The 22,252-nt window shown below is 46.8% G+C and overlaps 1 protein-coding gene across 1 annotated transcript in view; it reads right to left on the reverse strand.

The window, feature by feature from the left end:
- Window positions 1-7,016: 7,016 nt before the first annotated feature.
- The window catches only part of PDZD2 (PDZ domain containing 2), a 269,311-nt gene continuing 254,075 nt past the window's right edge, over window positions 7,017-22,252 (reverse strand). The window contains exons 21-25 of the mRNA XM_015405845.1: window positions 21,707-21,824; window positions 15,131-15,232; window positions 10,730-11,003; window positions 9,914-10,046; window positions 7,017-7,551 (exon numbers count right to left, since the gene is read on the reverse strand). Coding sequence (XP_015261331.1) covers window positions 7,383-7,551; window positions 9,914-10,046; window positions 10,730-11,003; window positions 15,131-15,232; window positions 21,707-21,824 — 796 coding nt within the window. The 3' untranslated portion in view covers window positions 7,017-7,382. The remainder of the gene's footprint in view (window positions 7,552-9,913; window positions 10,047-10,729; window positions 11,004-15,130; window positions 15,233-21,706; window positions 21,825-22,252) is intronic.

Below are 22,252 nucleotides of genomic sequence, written 5' to 3' on the forward strand. Positions count from 1 at the left end.
TATGATACATGCTGTTTGTCACATACACCAGGAGGTGGGGCTTTGGGGGAAACCTCTCTCCTTTGCTCTCACCACCACCGGAGTTTGAGCAAACAAACAAGCAAGGCGGAGTCAGACTTACAAGGCTACTTAGGATGCTGTTATTTTTCTTCCATGTAACCCTTCCCTTATTTTCTAGTAAGAATTCCTTATAAGCTAAATATACACGTGTCGGCTCTGCTTTCATTCCACTGCACACATTGGGTGATTTTCCACAAGCACTGCTCCGCGCTCACTTTTCCCTTTTGTCCTGATGGTACGTGTCAATTTCACACAAGCTGCTGTGCAGCCGCATTTTGCCCCGCAGCTTCGTGCAATTTTCCCCACGTCTACTCAATCCTAAAAAACCAGGATTGAGTAGACACGGGGAAAATCGCACGAAGCTGCGAGGCAAAATGCAGCCGCGCAGCAGCTTGTGTGAAATTGACACGGACCATCGGGCCAAAGAGAAGAGTGAGCGCAGAGCAGCGCTTGTGGGAAATCACTCATTAGCTCTGCTAACAATCCAACAATGCCCCACCCCTCCTTGAAACCTCCCCTTCCTAGGCTCCGCCCCAAAATCTCCAGGAATTTCCCAGTCTTGAGTTGGCGAATCTAGCGAAGCTTGCGTACGTTGCGGCAGTAGACTTGGCATCACCTGTAATAAGCAGGACAAGTAAGAGCCCAGATTTTGCAGACTTGATGGTTCAAGTTTGAATATTCTTACTTTGCTCTCCTTTCCCCTTTTGTGAAACAAAATTTTGTCTTCTTGTGTCAATTATGCCATTAAAACCAACACTTGTTGCATCAATTGCATATAAATGTATATAGGTGTATGAATGACTTATAAATGCTATAAAAACAGTATGGGCATAGAAATGGGGTAGGAGAAACAAGCCCTGACCTGGATGGCCCAGGCTAGCCTGATCCCATCAGTTCTTGGAAGCTAAGCAGGATTGGCCCCGGTTAGTATTTGGATGGGAGACCAGCAAGAAAGACCAGGGTTGCTACACAGAGGCAGGCAATGGCAAATCACCTCTGTTCATCTCTTGCCTTGAAAACCCTACAGGGCCGACACCTGACTGCACTTCCCACCACTAGGGAAACAAGCAACGAACTGGCAGCGAAGAAAATGAAATGTCAGATAAGATTGTTAGGAGAACCTTTGTGCCAAAGCTGTTTAATCCAGAAGGCTTTGCTGCTCATTAAGTTTTTGATTGGCTTCTCCTGTTTGAATTTACTTTCAGGTTTTGGTTCCAGTCTAAGAAGGATAGCATCAGATAGCATCTATCTATGGAGTTGATTCATCTTTGAGGAAGATGACCAATGAAATGAGCCGAAACCTTAGCGCTCTTCAGCTGGAACTTCCAACTGAGTTTTGATGCAATCTCTATTTAGAACTGTGCAGATGTTTTGTGTGATGTTTATTTTGTCTACATTGTGATCCAATAATTCTTTTTTCTGTCCATACTGAGGTATCTTGTGACAATTATGTCTACATTCAATCTGAATTAATTTTGCAATTTTTCTGACTTCTAAATGCTTTGTACAATCAATGGAATAAGTTATTGAATAAGACGTTTGAAAACATTATTTTAGATATATTTCATTCATGCGTTTATCAGCCTATAGTCACAGTGTTTTGCCTTGTTTTGCCCAGCAAAGAAAATGAGGCAGATCAAAAGCCATGGACAAAACTTATGGAGTTGAAAATAAATGAAAACCTGGCTCTTCCCTAGCATAGACAACAGGCTTGGTGCCAGATGACATCCCTCCTCTGTACTGAGCCATGAAGTAGGTACACTGAGACACTCACCGAGAGCTTGTGGGGGCAAGTCTACAGTCACCTTCCCCAACGCCAGAACCTTTTCAGGTGAGCTGTTTTTATCACAATAAATGTACCCCTTGTTGCTTGCTTGTTACTCATCTTTCCTCAAAGTGGTGGTTTTGTTACAAAGATAGAGACCGTTCTGTGGTACTGGGCGGGGGACTCCCCAGGCACACTGAAGGTAATTCATGCCCTAGTATTCCCCATTTCTATATAGGGGTGTGAAAGTTGGACATAGGGTTGCCAAGTGTACTTACCTTGGCGGCGGGGGAGCCTCGCTGGGCTACGTCGCTCACGTTGAGGGCATGGCCCAGATCGTCGGTGGGAAAACCATAGAGGTTTCCCTCCGACAATCTGGGCCACGCCCCCAACGTGAGCGACGTGGTTGCGTCACTTCTGGTGACGCAGCCACGCTGCGCTTCGGGGAGGCGGAGTTCCCCCTGGGGTCCGATTCCGCGGCGACGGAAATCGGGCCTCCAAAGCGGGGGATTACCTGCCACCCGCCCCCACTTGGCAGCCCTAGTTGGACAGTGAAGGAAGCTGACAGGAAGGCAGTTGATTCAACTGAAATGTAGTGTTGGAGGAGAATTTTACGGATACCGTGGACCCCCCAAAAGACAAATCAGTGGGTTCTAGATCGAATCAATCCTGAACTCTCTCTAGAAGCTAAAATGAACAGACTTGAGGCTATCGTACTTCAGTCACATTATGAGAAGAAAAGAGTCGCTGGAAAAGACAATGATGCTAGGGAAAAGCAGACGGCGGCAGGAAAAGACGACGACCCAATGGATTGACTCAATCAAGGAAGCCACAAAGGCCCTCGATTTGCAAGACCCGAGCAGGGCTGTTAATGAGAGGACATTTCGGAGGTCATTAATCCATAGGGTCACCGTAGGTTGGGAGCGACTTGACGGCACCTCACACACACAGGATTTCTTGTGCCCGACTGGTGAATGTTACAAAGAATTTATGGGATATCCCAGAGTCATCTTTATGGGCCCTTAGACTGTAGTGCGTAGTGTGAATGGCGTATAACAAAGGTTAGTACATTCCAAACACCGTACCTCTGCTCATATAAACACAAGTATCTAAGAGTAGAACTAAGCATCATGTTTATTTTCAAAAATGGCTACAAAAAAAAAAAAAAAGAGAGATGGGGGGGAGGATGAACCGAGATGCAGATTTACAGAAATGGGGCAAAGCAACGCTTGGAAAATGTACACGCTGTGTTCCTTTTATTGCACTTCTCTTTTTGTATCAACAAGGCATTTAAAAAAAAAAAAAAGTTCTTCACACAAAGGTTATATTTATATAAATAATGGTGTCACTATACAGTATCATACAAGAAGTGGTGTGTCACAGTTTTAAAATAACACACAAATAACGGCCTGGTTCACACTGCTGGCAGGTGAGGCGGTAACCCTGTGTCCGGATGGCACCATTTCAGGTTGGATGGAGGGCGCAGATCATGTACTTGAATGCTTCCATTTGGGGTGTGTGTGTGTCTGTACATAAAAAACTAGCTGATCAGGGAAATGGCTGGGATGCCATCCTTCTCCCCAACATCCATGCACAGGTAATGCCTTTTTTTAAAAGGAAGACGCTTTCAGTTATGTAGTCCTCCCACCTTTAGTCTACTTGGTGAACCATACAGGTTTACGACCTTACCTGCGGTTTTGGTGATCAAGGTTTGTTTGCAATCCTGGTTTCTTATAGAAGATCTGCCCAACTCTTATCTTTATTTTCATTTACTGCTACAAATCATGTTCCTGTACTTTAAAGGTGAAATTTGTAATGTATGATTCCTTCCTACAAGGCGGATTTCCTCTTCTGTGAGGAACGCATACTCCACACGGATTCTGGGAAATGAAGGTTTAAGCTCAGCTCTCTTGAATCATTACGCGTTTTCCATGTTTGGCACGAGCCATCGGATGTGGATGAGCAGTTATCATTAAACCAAACTCAGAGTTCAATAGTAAAAGTTCAACAGTTACGAGACAGCCACACATTATTGATATTGAAAACAAATGAAAATACCAACGCAGATGTTCTATTTACCGTGCCTTAAAAATATTATGTGATAAAACACTGAATAATCTCTCTTTTGGCGTATCTCTGTTTGTTAGACACAGCAGATGGGAAACACAAGACAGTCTGTAAACAGTTCAGAGACGTTCTAACTTCCTTGCAGTGTCTTGTATTCTGGAAGAAGAGTTTACAAAACTGGATTACACGTCTGTTTCTAGGTGCACGAAGTTTATGACAGTGAATGCTTTTAGAAAACATCTCCCTATTTTAAATTCATCCTGATTCAGAATGAAGGCGTGTACACGGGGTCAGAATTTAATAAACCATGTTGGGAAAATGCCACCGGTCTTAGAAGAAATCCAAACAACTAAAACACGGTTACGATTCTGTAATGTCAGTCCTGTGCAGAATGTGCATTCAATCGCTGGGTCCTAATATTCCATCAAACTTTGGGCGAAGCTATACATGTGTGCTCTTTAAAGGGGTGTTGTGGGGTTTTATTTAATTTTTTTTGCAGAATGTAGCTTGAATTTGAAGGGAGAGACCAGATTTTTAATACTTTAATACTTTATACCTCATCAAACTTTTACACATTAAAAGTCTTCTCCAGAGGTTAGTTAAGTGCTGCTTCCTTGAGGCAACAGGGTAGGGTGGGGTGGGGTGGGGATATCTGAAGACAAACTGTTGACAAGGCAGGCAGGGAAAGATGAGCTCACCAAGGCTTCTGGAAGAAAGGGGGTGGAGTCTACCCTCCCCTCCCCATGCCTATGAAATCTCACAGGCCTTTTAAAGTTGCAGTCTTGTTATAAAAAGCAGCATTTACCAAGAAGCAGAATTCAAGGTGGGGCCCTGCAGATAGGGACTGGCGTGTTATAAATCGGTTCCTATCAACTTTCACAAGACACGGTTCGTGGGCTGTGATCTGGAATGCTACTGTGAAGGTCGAAAACCATTAAGTGCTGCCCCAGGGGCAGAACGTCCTCTCTGCAATCGCTCTTAAGATAGTAATGGAGAAAGACTTAAAGGCTTCACTTGGTTGCCCCCTTCAAGCAATGGGCAGGCCAGTTATGAATGTTTATAAACACATAAAAACAATCCCTGTAAATATATAGGATACGGCTGGAGTGGCTTGGGACAGACTGTAAATACAGGAGCTATTCGCAAAAGTCTGGGATTTATTAACAGCATTTAACAAGAGCTGGAATTTTGAATCTATCCCTGATCCGTTTAAGGCAACTGGAAGAAAACTAATTTCCCCCTGGGTTTATTAAGGAGGGTGATCTTGTTTTACGTTGTCCCCTCTGTATTTTTCAACCAGGCCTGCTTTAGGAAAAAAAAAATAATGCTGTTTTTAACCCTGTGCCTACAATAACTTACACATCAGTCAAAATGAGACATTAGACATGTGTTTAGACTGTGCGTGAAAAGACTGAAGCTCAGTGCATTTGATGCTCTTGAAACGTATTATGCATACAAGAGATCTTTCTTTGTAATGGACTATGAAGTATGGACACCCAGCCCAGGCGATCAAGGACAGCTAGTCACAAACAACAGCTGGTGGCTGCCAAGGAGGAGCAACAACCCCCCCCCCCCAAAAATCAAAGGACACATCCGGCCAGTTCAGTGGAGCCCGGTAAGTATGGTTCAGATGCAGACGAACATCACAGATGGGCTGTGTCGGCAAACAGACTTTTAAGTTTTTCAGTTCAGCACGGCAGATCTACGGGCCGCAACTTGGCATCCTTACTGGCAAATTCAGTAAAGAGATAGGTGCAGAACTCGTTCTTGAATACAGCTTGCGGGAAATATGGCCGCTCAGAATATTTCAAGTATAGAAAACCCCCCCCCCTTTTGGTGTTCAAAAGTTGAAAGAGGCAAACTTTGTACCTCTTTCGGAGCCTCCTCAGTATTCAAACTCGGTCTGTTCTTTTGGCCACTGCCCTGGGTGTGGTTCTGTTAGAGCAACCCTAAGGAAACCTTGGTTTTGTTTTAAAGAACGGAGTTTACAGAAGCACTGGAGACCCAGCAAATCTAACCAATTTCCCTCGAAATTAAACAATCAGAGCACCATTTCTCCTGAAAGCCAGGTTATCCAACTTCTAGTTAACTAGCTAGAGGCACCATGTTTGAGAACCTTGATTCCAAGCTCTGAATAGCCACTTATTACACCCAGAGAATTACCGTGCTTAGAGTGCTCCTCGATTCTCTGCCACAGCCATTTCTCTGAAAGAGCCGCTATTACCGGGAAGGAGCATGTTCGGATGTGTCTCACTGAGATTTCTCCCAAGACCCTCCTGCCTTTAACAAATCATCGCAAGTCTTGAGACTGAAACTGCGGTCAAACCAGAGAATCACAAACAAGAGGACAACGGTTTCTTCTCTCAGCTTGCAAAGGGGTAAATCTGTAAAGGACAGGTATTCCACAAGTAGTTTCGAGGGGGAGAAAATCCTCCAAAATTTCCTCCTAAATAAGTGCCAGCTATAAAAAACAAAACAAAACCCACACCATCTCTCAGGCACTGAAACTCTGCAACGGGATCACCGGGAAGAGGGGGAAATGATAACCACTAAATATGGACCCCGTAGAGGATCCTGCCTTGTACCCACCTAGCTCTGAGCTGTCTTGCTCTGACCACATTCAGTGGCCTCAAGCAGAGGTCCTTCCCAGCCTTGATCTCTGAGATCCTGCAACTGGAGACGCCAAAAAGTGGAACCTGGGGAAGTGTATCTGCAGATCCTATCCTCCAGCAGTGAGCTAGGGGCCCACCCCATACAGTGTGCTATTGCATTGGTTGAGGCCATCCAAAGAGGATACCGAATCCTGCGATGGCAGCCGGGAGAAACCAGATATGATTTGCCTTTTGTATCCGCTACTGAGTTTTCCTACGCCACCTACACAAAGTACCATCTATGTGCCCCCTAGGAGATAAGGACAAAGTGAACATGTAGCCAGTAATCAATTCTCAAAAGAGATAACGGCCAAAGGCTCAAGTTCTGCGTAGCAGTCGCTTTCATCTGACCCCCGTCCGCCTTTGCCCCCAAAGTCAGAGATGTGTGAGGGCAGCTGTGCTTGCTTAGATGACGAGGCAAATGTACTCTGTACGTAATCAGAGACACTCTCTTCCCTTCACAAGTTCCTGGGCAAGACCTTTATATACTGACAATATATTCCAAGGCCGAGGCTTGGCTTGAATTAAGCCAGCCAATAACTTTGCTTCGGTTGATGTCCACGCAGATGATGAATCAGGAGGTGTCCAGGACTGGAGAAAGGAGATTTAGATGTCCATATAGCCAGCGGGGAAAATATGTGGCACTTTTGATGTCTCCCGTCCTGGTGGGAACCAGCAGCGACAGGGATTTGTTGCATCTTGGTGCTTTCTTTTCCGATTGGAACGTTCTAACACACTGACTCTATGAAGCTTCTGAAAGGTAGGTATCAGCTACCTGACACGTAAAGCTTGGAAGGACCCACTCGAAAGGTGCATTCAACTTCTCAATAGTGCGCATGTCATACTAGAGACTGATGCTTTCTGATAAGCAATTGTACCGGTCCCTCTGGGACAGATTTAATGATGTTCCAGGCATCGTAATGCATGAGTCCGAGGAGGGATTTCCCACCGATGGCAAGAATTTCATCGCCGACGTCCAGTTTCCCAGCTTGTTCTGCAGCACCACCTGTTGGACAAGAAGTGAAAATCAGAACGGCCAAAAAAAGTTTCGAATCATGCGGTTCCAAAGAAATAACTGAATTTTTAACCCGGGGAATTCCACTGTAATACTGGCTCCATTGTACAACAGGGCAAGGACAACGTGGTAACTGAAGCCATTTTGAATGGTAGCTGCTAAACCTATCGAGGAGCAGTCGCCGTGTCAGTCTGTTGTAGCTAAATTACGTAGGAGTCTCACCTAAGAGTCATACCTGTTTCTCTAATTGTTCAAGAAGGCCTTTTATGAATAGGACCATGGTTAATGTACATTATATGTCAAGTAGTTTTCACTGCTTTGTTCATTCCTTGTGTATATATCACACTGCTGCCCCATTTCTGTAATTCTGAAATCCAGTTTTGTTTGTTGCATGTATTATAATGTTCTGATGGCACTGTTTTTAAACTGTGTAATGACAGTGTAATGTGACAGCTGCCATGAAATTAAAAGACGCCTGCTCCTTGGGAGGAAAGCGATGGCGAACCTAAACAGCATGATAAAAAGTAGAGACATCACCCTGCCAACAAAAGTCCGCATGGTCAAAGCAATGGTATTCCCAGTAGTCATGTATGGCTGCGAGAGTTGGACTATAAGGAAGGCCGAGCGCCGAAGAATAGATTCTTTTGAACTATGGAGCTGGAGAGTCCCTTGGATTGCAAGAAGATCAAATCAGTCAATCCTAAAAGAAATCAACCCTGACTGTTCCCTGGAAGGCCAGATAATGAAACTGAAGCTCAAATACTTTGGCCACCAAATGAGAAGGGAGCACTCACTGGAGAAGACCCTGATGCTGGGAAAGATTGAAGGCCAAAGAAGACGGGGACGGCAAAGGATGAGATGGTTAGACAGTGTCATAGATGCAATGAACATGAAATTGAGCAAACTTCAGAGGACGGCGGAAGACAGGAGGGCCTGGCGAGATCTTGTCCATGGGGTCGCGAAGAGTTGGACTCGACTGTGCGACTGAACAACAACAACAGTGAACACTCAAGAAACTGCCTTACGCTGAATCAGACCCTGGGTCCATCAAGGCCAATATTGCCAACTCTGACTGGCAGCGGCTCTCCAGGGTTTCAGGCTGAGGTCTTTCACCTCGCCTCCTGCCTCGTTCTTTTAACTGGGGATGCCAGAGATTGGACCCAGGCTCCACCACTGAGCAGCAGCTCCTCCTAATCTGCCTTGAATCCCAGTGGGAAAGGTGGGCTGTAGACAAAGTAAACGGAAGACTACCCAGGCTGCTTTCAGTTTGCAAAGTGTGATTAAAAATCTATATCGATCCCCTTCAAAGTCTTGTAGCAACTTGAAGACTAACCAAATTTATTATGGCATGCGCTTTCATGAACTAGAGCCACAGGCATACATGAAGCTGCTTTAAACTGAATCAGACCATTGGTCCGTCCAGGTCAGTATTGCCTTCTCCATTGGCAGCAATCTCTGGGGTCTTCAGGCAGGGGGTCTTCCATATCACCTTCTACTTGACCCTTTTAAATGGAGATGCTGGGGATGAACCTGGGACTTTCTGCATGCAAAGCAGAGGCTCTTCCACTGAGCCACAGCCCCTTTTCCGTCATAAGAACATAAGAGAACATAAGAGACGCCAATGTTGGATCAGGCCAAAGGCCCATCCAGCCCAACACTCTGTGTCACACAGTGGCCAGAAATACCAGGTGCCATCAGGAGGTCCACCAGTGGGGCCAGGACATTAGAAGCCCTCCCACTGTTGCCCCCCCCCAAGCACCAAGAATACAGAGCATCACTTGCCCCAGAGCCCCTATCTATACCTTGTGGCTAATAGCCACTGATGGACCTCTGCTCCATATGCCTATCTAATTCCCTTTAGAAGCCGTCCATGCTTGTAGCCGCCACCACTTCCTGTGGCAGTGAATTCCAAGTGTTAATCACTCTTTGGGTGAAGAAGTACTTCCTCTTATCCGTTCTAACCTTTTCATTTTTCTTCTACGTACGAACTGGGCTCTGCCTCGAGAAAAGAGTAAGCCATAATAAATGTGTTAGTCTGCTACAGCTGAACAATAAGGTGGTCATGGCCCTTTAAAGACTAACACAGTTACCACTCTGAACTCCATCCACAATCTATAAGGTTTTCACACTCACAGCATCCCTACTGGGGTACTGAGCCAGAGGGGCAGTGAACTGCACAAGACCAGGAATGCAAAAAGAGGCAACACTGAAGCAGGTGAGAATGGGAAATGGGGGGGGGGAGAGGTCTGGATGGTCTCTCATTTGAACGAAGCACTAAACTCAAAGTTTCAGCAGTGTTTAAGGGAGCTGGTGGAGTCTAACTCTGGAAAAACTCTCCCCCCCCCCCCAGTCCCTTTAAATCTTCTCTTAACGAGCAAAGGCCGGTCTCCAGAAAGAGACGCTCTTCCTCCCTCCAGACTGAACCCCAAGCCAGCAGAAGTCTTCAGAAGTTCGATGCAAAGGGTATCACTCGGCTCTCCAGCTGGACCTTTGACAGGAAAAAAACCAACAGACAAAGCCACTGACTACAGGCGATCGAGACTTTTAAAAGGTCACCAGCACGGGCAGATCGTGCCGAAACAGACCTCAGGACAGTCCTCAGCAAAGGTGCACAGACCTACCTATTACCCATCCCATAGGGAGGTCTCAATTAAACTCCCCAGTCTTTTCTTTCTCATCTTGTTTCCATTTCTAGGAACTAATAAACAGCCAAGTGCAATTTGGGGGTGGTTTTCTTCTTTTTTTTTAACCTATTGGCACAGGTTTCCTGTTTGGCTACTATGATCTGGGATTGCAAGCTGATGTAGGGATCCAAATATACTTTTGACTCTGGAAACGAGGCCATTAAGTGCTCATCTTTACTGCATTATTCATAACCCAGCCTCTGAGAGGCCTGATCTGATTTCCAGCTGATCTGGGTGGAAACTGACCAGCTCGATTCCGCACGAGCTACCCTTGGCCTGAGGTATCGACTTGCCTAGGAGGACTTCTTGAAAGGCTCTTTCAGTTCCCAAAGAGTTCAAGTCTAAACTCAAGTGTATTTTTCATTTGCTCTGGTCCAACTGCACAAACGCACTGATCGTTATAACGCAAACCATATGATGCTTTCTCCATGCGTCGACTTTTCTTTGTAGGGGATTTGTCCCGGCTGCTTTTGAACTGACACCGTACCTGTTCCCCTTTCCACCGTTGCGTCCTTCCTTGCCACCAAGGCCTGCCTGCCAGGAGTAGCAAGTTCAGGGCGGGAAGAAGACGTCTTTTCTCCGCCTTTCTCCTTCTTGATGACGATGACGGCGTATTTGTGGAGCCTTGCCTGGTGGAGGGCGTTGAGCACATCCCCGTGCACAGAACCCGCCAGACAAACGCCGTTGATCGAAAGGATGAGGTCCCCGCGATGAATGGTTCCTTCCTGGGAGGCAGCCCCCTTTGAAAACACTCGGTGGACCTGCAGATAGAGACATCATTACACATGAAGGCTGGTAACCAACTGAAGATTTTTTAGTTACTGGGGTGGTTTTTTTAGAAGTTTGGTCTATTTAAAGCAATTGGTGGCTGTCAGATTGCAGGTGACTTATGGTGACTCCATAAGGTTTTCGGGGGAAGAGATTTTTCAGACGTGGTTTGCCGTTGCCTAACTCTGTGGAGCAGCCCTGCACTTCCTTGGTGGTTTCCCATACAAATAGCTTCTTAGATATGAGAAAATCAGGCTAGCCTGGGTCATCCCATGAGAAGCAGAGGTGGTTTGCCACTGCCTCCCTCTGCAGAGCCTTCCTTGGTGGTCCCCCTTCCAAGTACCGACACTGCTTAGCTCCCATCCTAGTACCAGCCCTGTTTAGCTTAGACTTATGGTGGCCCCAGCAAGGGGCTTTCAAGGCAAGTGAGAATGAGAGGTGGTTTGCCACTGCCTTCCTCTGCAGAGCCTTCCTTGGTGGCCCCCCTTCCAAGTACCGACCCTGCTTAGCTCCCATCCTAGTACAAGCCCCGCTTAGCTTAGACTTATGGCGGCCCCAGCAAGGGGCTTTCAAGGCAAGTGAGAATGAGAGGTGGTTTGTCATGGCCTTCCTCTGCAGAGCCTTCCTTGGTGGTCCCCCTTCCAAGTACCGACCCTGCTTAGCTCCCATCCTAGTACCAGCCCTGCTTAGCTTAGACTTATGGCGGCCCCACCAAGGGGCTTTCAAGGCAAGTGAGAATGAGAGGTGGTTTGCCACTGCCTCCCTCTGCAGAGCCTTCCTTGGTGGTCCCCCTTCCAAGTACCGACACTGCTTAGCTCCCATCCTAGTACCAGCCCTGCTTAGCTTAGACTTATGGTGGCCCCAGCAAGGTGCTTTCAAGGCAAGTGAGAATGAGAGGTGGTTTGCCACTGCCTTCCTCTGCAGAGCCTTCCTTGGTGGCCCCCCTTCCAAGTACCGACCCTGCTTAGCTCCCATCCTAGTACCAGCCCTGCTTAGCTTAGACTTATGGCGGCCCCAGCAAGGGGCTTTCAAGGCAAGTGAGAATGAGAGGTGGTTTGTCATTGCCTCCCTCTGCAGAGCCTTCCTTAGTGGTCCCCCTTCCAAGTACTGACCCTGCTCAGCTCCCAAAATCTGACAAGACCAGGCTATACCATACGCTACATTCCCTCCATTTCCCTGAATAGTTCTTTATATATATGTTCCTAGAGTTTCATGCCTAATGGGTGTATTTTGAGAGTCGGCTTAGTTTTGAAGGTTCCGCCCTGCAGTATTTCTCGGCTTTGTTTTCATCAGGAAAGCACGTTTGTGCCTGGCTGTGCTGTTTTATCTAAATGGTACTAGAGTCGACTCTCTTCCCCAGTTTCTCAAAATGCCCCTCTACATTGTAGTGAGAAGACCTCTGTGGCCTAGGAAGTGAAGCAAAAAACCCTGAGGTGCTTTGTGTGACTCTCCTGAGCAAGACCCTCCTTGTTTGCCAAATTTGGGAGTGTGCAAGCTGTGAGGAATCGTGGGAGGGGCAAATGTTGGAATTTCCTCCAAACTCCTCCCCCCATTGCCAGAATCCTATTTTTCTGCATGTGTCCCTTTAAAAGAAGAACCCTCCTCTCCAGAAAAAAAAAACCCTCCTGAGGACTGAGCGTGCTCGTTGTCTTCAGAAAGTTGACAGCATGTTATGTATTAAGATGGCCACGACTGCATGTGCCAGGCCATGCAGTCTACAGGACTTACGGACCTTCGGGTCTAGAACAATAGCCCCCGTTGATCCTAGCGAGAACCAATGGGGCTCTGTATATAGAACCTATCATGGGAAGGGGGGGGGCGTTGGGTGTGAGTGTGTGCACCAGGATAAGCCGGGCTCGCGCCGGCTAAGTTATCTTTTTTCGTTCCGATGTAATTAACAAATGAGAGCTGATTTCACTATGCTAAGCCTGGAACTCCGATACTTTTCACAGCAGTTGATGTTAGATAAAGGAAAGAGGGATAAATGAAAGGATAAGCGAAAACTGGCCCATTCAAGCCCCAGAAAGTGCAGTATTGTGGAACGGGTAGGAGGAATTTCCAATCGTTTATTCTCCTCCCTCACTCAACTCAGCTTGTTTAGCTCAAGCTAAGCCAGCCTATCCCTATGAACCGCCTAGATGAAAATCCACCTGGAAGCTCTTTGTGAGTTGCTCTGAGATCATGAGAAATGTGGAAATTTAATAAGAAGAAAATAAATAAATACAAACTGCCACTCTCGTGAAACTACTGTGTGTGTGTGTGTGTGTGTGTTAAGTGCCGGCAAGTTGCTTCCGACTTACAGCGACCCTATGAATTAATGACCGCCAAAATGCCCTATCCTGAACAGGTCTTGCAAAGTGAGGGCCTTTGTGGCTTCCTTGATTGAGTCAATCCACCTCACTGTAGGGGGGCCAGGAAGAACTGTTTCTCCGTCTAAACAACTAGGGATTAGGCGGGTTATCAATCCAATCAACCAACCGTAACACACTGACCATAATAAGAAGACTTTGTTTCCCAAACTTCCGATTTAAAACTGGAGACACGGTTGCACACCTATGCCTCCAAAAGTTTTATTTCTAGAGGACAGAAAATAAGAGTTATCCCCAGAGAACTGCCTACTTCTTGTGTTTATTAAGAGCCACTGATCTAGGAGTAAAGGTAAAGGTTCCCTTGCTCAAAAGCCAGTTGAATCCGACTCTAGGGTTGCGGTGCTCATCTCCGTTTCAAAGCCGAAGAGCCAGCGCTGTCCGAAGATGTTTCCATGGTCATGTGGCCAACATGACTAAACACCAAGGCGCACAGAATGCTGTTACCTTCCCACCGAAGTGGTCCCTATTTATCTACTTGCAATTTCTTGCTTTCGAACTGCTAGGTTGGCAGGAGCTGGAACTGGAGACGGGAGCTCACTCCGTCATGCGGCACCCGGGTCTCGAACTGCTGAACTACTGACCTTCCACAGCCTGCAGTTCAGCGTCTTACCCCCCCTCATTAGTGGTGATGAAAAATGTCGTCAGCTTGCAGCTGACTTATGGCAACTCATTTGGGTTTTCATGGCAAGAGACCTTCAGAGGTGGTTTGCCATTTGTCTCTGCACAGCTGCCCTAGATCAAGATGGGTAGCCACGTTAGTTTATCTGTAGCAGTAGAAAAGTGTAAGCGTCCAGGAGAACCTCAAAGACTAACAAAATTTGTGGCAGAGTATCTAAAGGAGATGCAGTGACTCACGAAAGCTCACACCCTGCCACAAATGTTGTTAGTCTTTAAGGTGCTACCGGACTCTTACACTTTTCTATACCTGCCCTAGTATTCCCTGATGGTCTCCCATCCAAGTACTAACCAGGGTCCCCTGCTTAGCTTCTGAGATCGGGCTAATCTGAGCCATTCTGGTCAGGTCACCCCCCCCCCCTTAGAAAGTAGCAAATTTCAGGGCAGTAATTCATACAGAGATGCAACAGGCAGCCTCCTCTCATGCAACTACTGCATCAGATGAGATTGAACCAATCATACCTGATGTATCTGAGGAAGTGTGCGTGCACATGAAAGCTCATACTGCGAATAAGACTTTGTTGGTCTTAAAGGTGCCCCTGGACTCAAACGTTGTTCTACTGCTTCTGACCAACATGGCTACCCCACCTGGATCAACCTGATGCCAAGATCCATGTGCCCTCATTGTAGACTGTCTGGGGGAAAAAAACATGATGGCAGCTTCTAGGGATACTTACTTTGGATTCAAATGAGATCATTTCATTCATCTGTTTTTCGAGGCACGTGACGTTTTCCCTCACGGTACCTGATACCCAGTTTGGGAATTTCTGGAATAAGGGGGTATATTTTAGATGCTCACTGGGACCCTGCTGTACTTTGTGGAAGGGGACGTCATGACCAGCAGTTTGGGCGGGTTGAGGCAGCCCCCCCCCCCAAGTTCCTCTTCAATAACAAATGTCAAAGTTTATTTGGCACCTGTGCCATGTCCCTCTCTGATCACAGAAGCAGATGGCATGGAAACCAGTGCGAGAGAAGCCCTTCGCAGTGGGGCTCTTTGGCTGGGGACTGACATGATAAATGAGCCCTTGATCTGATTTCCAGCTGGCTTATGAGAAAAAGATGCAGTCACCACTTACGATGATTGATTTCTGTTCCAGGTCTACTCCTCCAGCAACGCTGAAGCCCAGGCCAGATCCTTCCTCTTTATTTAAGACTACAAAATAAACATCTTCTTTGCGCTGAGAGTTAAAAAAACAAAACGAAGAAATAACCAAAGATTAAAAAACCAAGAAGAAATATGAACATAACACTCAAAATGTCTGGGAGATGAGTACAGCCATATGTTTCAAGCAACACTTCCTGGGAGTTTAAAACCTCCCAGTGCAAAGTTTTATTTATGTTGACATCAAAATACTAAGGCAGTTTATCACTATAAGGGCCATTTTGGGTTCAGATGACACGTTAGAACACAAAGAGCCGCCCAATCAGGGCACACTTTATTAAGGTATACAGCACTGGAACCAATATTCAGAGTCATGGGACAACTTGTCTCTGCACATGTGCAGAGCGCCTTTGACTCACCACTGGGGATGGAACCATAAACATTTTGCACTTTCATTAGCATGTGGAGATGATCATTTATATCCCTTGAACCGTGCATGACTGACAGATGTTCCGCTATACCAATGATGCCTTTCTCCTGATTTCTACACTGATACATCTCTTCCAGAAGTCACAATGGGTAGCTCTAGGAATTGCAGGAAATGGTACGGTTTTACCACAGAGTTTCCGTTGATTCCTAGAGCTACCCACTGTCACGTCCAGGTACAACCTGGAAATGTGTAATGACACTGGCAATGTCGCTGATGTCACATGCTCTCCCATGTCCCTGCCCCCAACCCTCTTGCTGGTGACCAGGCTGGGCCTGGCAACCTATGACCATGTGATTAAACCTCATGCTACTACCCCTCCGTGCCTGCTTAGAAATCCAGTGAAGCAAAGGGATGTGAATGGATGTGCCAGGACTCTTGGGATGGAGTCAGAAGCACACAGGGCTTTTTTTGTAGAAAAAGCCCAGCAGGAACTCATTAGCATAATAGGCCACACCCAACAGCAGAAACTAATTAGCATATTAGGCCACACCCCGACAGTGCAGCACATTAGCATATTAGACCACACCCCCATGCCTTCCCTTGGCTTGTTCGGGCACCCTGCAGCTGCGGGGTGTTCGGGCAAACCCCCCCTTGAAGGGAAGGGAAGGCAGTTTAAATTGTCTTCTGTTGGCTTGCCCGGGCACCCCACAGCTGCGGGGCGCCCGGGCAAGCTGGCCCTCGGACAGGCTGGGGAAGGCACCCCGATCCTTCCAGGCCCCCCCCGGCTCGCCTGCCTCGGAGTCTCGTGGGGGGGTCGCTCTCCAGGCCTTCCCTCTGTAGCCACGCACGCAAAGGTTTTGGCTGTAGTGGGTGTGGCCAACTCTGAAGCCAGCCGGAACTCCGTTCCTGTGCGTTCCTGCCCCAAAATAGCCCTGCAAGCACATATGGATTGCTGCGAGCAGATGTGCTGTGTACTCATTCAAACATTACCCCTTTTGGTGCACCTCTCAGAATTCAAAAGGATTTGTAAATCAGTCCTCTCTCCCATATTTTTATCCTGCCGTTCTTCCAAGGAATTCGCGACGCTACACATTGTTCTCCCGTCTTTTCTCTTTACAGTGACCCACTGAAGAGGGCGACTGGCTCGAGGTCACTCAGTCATCTTGTGGTTAAATGGGCCCCAGCCCAACACTACACCTCACAGAAGTGCTAGAGACAGGTACAGGGCAGGGAACGCAGACTACACAGTCCAGCACAAGGGAGGAGTGGCTGTGAGGGTCTTATTAGGTCCTGAATGCTTTCCCTAGGGGTGAACCAATCACTAGGCTGAAAACCAGCAGCAGGACCTGTATGGTCTAGTAGGAAGTGAGAGGTGGTTGGTTCTTCCTGATCACCTGACTCCAAGGCTGGGAAGGTTCTGCCCCGAGATCAGCCATCTTACTGGCATGGAGCCTGAACTCTCAGGGCTCGCCAGACAGGTTGGATGCCCAGTACTGCAGGCTGCTGAAAACTGTTGTCATCTAACCACACTGGTCTAGAAAAGGCTGGGTTGTTTTTTTTTACAAGCGGAGAAGACGGAGATTCACCCAACAGTGGACTAAAAGCCTGCGTCTGAATAATGTTTTCCAGACCCCGTGCCACTCCGGACTTAAGAGCAGATGTGAGAAAGTATGCAGAAACGGCCGGCGTTCCAAGGAGCATTCAGTTTCATAAATGCTTGCGTTCTTGGGTTTTGGTTTTTTTTTTTAAAAAAGCAGCTCCAATAAATAATCTCTCTTAAAAGATTCATGTGAAAATACTTAGAAGTACATTTGATGACTTTTGGCTGGAAATGAAACCCACTCTTTGCGTTTCTGTCGGACTCGCCAAATCCACCTGGCTCACCAAACTCTTGGGAGCAACAAGCCTTAACCAGGGTTGGGAATAGAAGAAATAGGTTTGGGGAGGTCTCCTTCTCTGGGGATCTCTCATAGCTCTACATCTCTATGGGGGGATCTCTACAGCATTCATAAATGCTACCAACAGACATAAAATATATACAGATGGCTGCAGAGTGAGAGGTAGGGAGAATGGTGTGTTATTTGCTTTCAAAAAGTCATACAGAACTGAATAAAAATCTAGCCTTGGGATCCCCGACCTTTTTTGAGCCTGAGGGCACTTCTGGGATTTGGATACAGTGTAGTGGGCACAGCCACAAAATGGCTGCCATGAGAGGCGGAGCCAGCTACAAAAAGACTCCCGTGGTGTGCTGTCAGTCACACAGTGAAGATCCTTGGGATGTGGCGGCAGCTGCTGCCAAAGCAATGTTTTTAAAAATCTGCATGGCCAATCAAATCTCCAGTGGCCAAGAAGAAGACTTGCTGGGCAAAAGCCCCACCTGGTTCTACCCACGAAGAAGAAGAAGATGAAGAAGAGGAGGAGGAGATTGGATTTATATCCTGCCTTTCACTACCCGAAGGAGTCTCAGAGCGGCTTACAATCTCCTTTACCTTCCTCTCCCCACAACAGACACTTAGGTGGGGCTGAGAGAGCTCTCTCAAGGACTGCCCTTGAGAGAACAGCTCTGAAAGAACTTTATGACTGCCCCAAGGTCACGCCAGCAGCTGCATGTGGAGGAGTGGGGAATCAAACCCGATTCTCCCAGATTAGAGTCCGCGCCCCTAACCCCTACACCAAACTGGCTCTCTTGGTGGGTACCAGGAAAGGTGTCAGCAGGTGCCATGGTTCCCACGGGTACCACATTGGGAACCCCCCATCTCAATTTGACCTGATGCCACCTTTTTTGAAAGGAAAAGCAGCTTAGGGGGAGAGGCTGGAGTGGAGAAACACTAATGGGAAGAGGAATGCTTAACCCTGCCCCCGACACCCATATCTTTGCTCCGAATAATCACTCCATGTGGATTTCCCTGCATAGCTCAAAATGTTTTCAATCCCTTTTTAGAGCAGAGAAACAACATTTGAGGAAAGGGTTAAGAACCTGTTCTTTGCATGCACCTGATCTTTATTTAAAATCTAATCTCCACACACCAAGTAGATTTTCTTTTTCAAAAAAGTAGTTAGCCCTGAAATTGCCTGGATAAATTAAGGGTTTGTGTTTTGTTTTGTTTTTGTAAAAACATGTTAGCCAGGTGTCTAAATCTTACAACTCACTGGCAGCTACAGGAAAATTCAAAGCATTTCTTAAGCAGAGTAATGGATATAAATCACCATTTCTAGAACATCCAGTTTAATTACGGGTTCACAATACATTTCACATTCAACAGAAAAAACAGAGCCCAACACATAGCGGGAAATAAACCCCTTTCACTAAACCAAGGAACTTATAACAGGCATTTAAAACCCACAACATTTTGGACTCCTTGCAAACTTGTTAATGGTAGAAAATTATCAGTAGAGATCAGAACATCTGGGCTAACTGCAGAAAGAGATTCAGGAGGGGGCCTGGGACAGGTGCGTGATGAAAATGGGAACTGGCAGTAAATCCGGCTTTCTTTTTCAGGCTGAAGATGTCAGCAACTGTCCCGGACCAAGCAGAATGCCATACCCTGTAATCTTCAGTCAAACTCAGTATTCATTTAAAAAAATAACCATATGAAGCTGCCTTACACCAAAACCAGACTGTTGGTCAATTCAACACAATATTTGCTATTCTAACTGGTGGCAGCTCTCTGGGTCTTAGGCAGAGCACGCTGTTTTTCCTGACACCTGCAAGATCATCAGTGCGAAAGGCCAGAGACTTGAACATTGACACCTTCTGCATGCAGAGCCAAGTGCTCCACTGCAGACCCACATGACTCCGCCCTGAAGTGGAAACCAGCACTGAAAAATCACAGATTTTGTTCCCACAGAGAGAGAGAGTGTGTGTATGTGTGTGTGTCCGGCTGGCAGCCTCCGTCCCGAGGAAGGAAGCTCAGACCTGGTTAGCCAGATTCCTTCTCCGACTGGAGTGTTTGTCTTCAATCATGGTTTGGAACAACTTAGTGTGTTCTTAACTCGGGACTGTGGAAAGACTGGCTGGCCAGCACCCAACTGGCAAGCCACGTACGGCAGCGAGCGGTCCTATTTTTCACGTCTGTGTCTAGAATCTGATTGCAGGTATTCGAGAAGAACAGCAGAATTCCTTTACTGTAAACTGGGAGAAGGGTCCTGGGACCCGATTGGAGTGAGGCTTTAGGGGGCCTGATTGGGGGGGGGAATGGATCCGCCTCCTCCCGAGGAAGCAGCACACTGCTAGCCATCGCAAAGACAGTGCCTAATAGCTGGCTTCAGGAAAATTGCAGCGTTCTCAGTCTTCAGTTCTGCTTAAATGAAGAACATATTTGCTGCACCCCTCCACACACACACACTTCTGCGCTTCACCCATTCTGTACGTCAGAAATTACCCTTTGCTTTCTGACGTAAACTAAATAAGCCTGTTTGGACAATGGACTTGGAATCCTTTAACAAAGGCAACAAAAATTATAACCTAAATTATTTAGAGCCGTGGTTTGATAGAAATCCTTTACATAAAGTTAAGTATACTGAAGCTTTGCCTTGTGTATGTCTTACGCAACAGCCCATGCAGTCTAGCCACGGGAGCTGAAATTAATGAATTACTACACAGTTTTCAGCAGTGAAGTGTGGGATTTGGATGGCCCGATGCGAAGTCAGGAATGAGAGCAGAAGGAAGTTCCACCAGTTCCTAAATATTCCCGGCTTGCTTTCTCATATTTCTATTAGCCTGGGATTAAAGAACAGCACCATAGTCCAGCTCCAGTGAGTGAGAGTGCCAGAATACAGTTACCAATTTGGGCCCACGTTCAAATGGACGTCGCCTTGAAATCAGTGCAATTTATACAGATAACATCTACAGCTGGGTGCTCTTTCCAGGATGCTTGCACGAAAGAAGATAAGAGATTGGATTTATACCCTGCCCTTCACTACCCAAGGGAGTCTCAGAGCGGCTTACAATCTCCTTTCCCTTCCCTTCCCCTCCCCACAACATACTCCCTGTGAGGTAGGTGGGGCCGAGAGAGCTCTAAGAGAACAGCTCTGAAAGAACTTGTGACTGACCCAAGGTCACACCAGCAGCTGCATGTGAAGAAATGGGGAATCAAACCCGGTTCTCCCAGATTAGAGTCCGCACTCCTAACCACTACACCAAACAGATCTCCTAAGATGGATCTGAGCACTGATAGACACTGACAGCGTTAGAACTGGGTGAGCCTGATCAACTTCTCTGCAGGCACAGAACCCCCCACCTGGGACTGTGTAGAGAGACGGTGAAGAAGACTGATGGCAGCTTAGGAGTGGGTAGCCACTGGGAACAGTGCATAGGTAGCACTGATCATGGGCCACAAAATACAGGGATAACAAAGGGTTTGGCTAATCACTTGTGTACCTGTGGCTCCTGTTATGCTTTCATGGCTCTAAGATGGGTACTGGGATAAGGGTGGTGGAAAGTGCCACTGAGTTATGTCAACCCTGTAGGGTTTTCAAAGGCAAGAGGCAAACAAAGGTGGTTTGCTATTGTCTCCGCATAGCAATCCCCGTCTTCCTGGGTGGTCTCCCATCCAAGGACTAACCGTGGCTGACTCTGAGTTCTGGCCTGGGCTATCCAGGATAATAGGAAGAACTCAGAAAACATCCACTCATCTGAAATTCAAATGAACTACCTTGTGCCCTTCTGTATGTAGGAGATGGGGGAGAAATACATATTTAATTATAGCCAATGTTCCCTCTAAGCTGCAGAGCCTTGTGAGCAAAAATGCTACTTTGTGAGCTACTGGCATTAAAGTTGGAAGCAGACGATTTGACTAGACTACTGCATAAATTAGTTTGCTCTGGAGCCGTCCTTCCTGAGCTAAGACAAAAATTTGTGAGCTGGAGGCTAAAAACCTGTGCGCTAGCTCACACTAACTCAGCTTAGAGGGAACACTGATTATAGCCCGCCTTTATCACTGAGGCTGATCACACAATATGAAACGATACATATAAAGAGCGATCCTGAGCGGGGATGGGGGCTGATTTCCAGGAAAGCGTTCCTGTGACTGCCCTGGAACTGTCTTCCTTTAACCATCACTCGTCTTTTCCACAGGAAACATCGGGGATTGTTTTCGTTTTGGTCTGGCCGAGGCTTACCTCTGCTTGGGCTCTGGCCTCCTGGAGTAAAGAAGAAAAATCACACTTGGTTGTCACTGAAGACAAAACAGATTGCAGTTTCTGCTGGTCCAGAGTGGAGACCAAGAGTTCATCCAAGCTAAAGCAAATATAAATGGGGGGGGGAAAGTTGTACTGAGTAAGACTGCAGGATGCGTTCAATGGTATAATATGAACAATTCAAAGACTCCCCACCCCTTGAAGGTAGACACGGCTAAGACGTGGAGAAATTTACATTATCTTGAAATATCAGGTCTGATAGGACACAAGCCACTAAAAGTCTGTTTCAGACAAGACAGGGACTTGAAACAACCATATGACTGCTAGGTCTGAATCCTTCCTCTGCATGCACTGGTCTCAGAAGGAGGCTTGGAAGAGATTCCTCTTCTTGCCTTTTACTAAAAATGTCTTACAGTGCAATCCTAAATACTGTTATACCCTTCTAAGCCCATTGACTTAGAATCATAGAGTCGGAAGTGACCTCCAGGGTCATCTAGTCTGCACAATGCAGGAAATTCACAAATAATC

This window comes from Gekko japonicus, unplaced genomic scaffold (assembly GCF_001447785.1).
Source record: "Gekko japonicus isolate JY-2015 unplaced genomic scaffold, Gekko_japonicus_V1.1 scaffold201, whole genome shotgun sequence".
NCBI lineage: Eukaryota > Metazoa > Chordata > Lepidosauria > Squamata > Gekkonidae > Gekko > Gekko japonicus.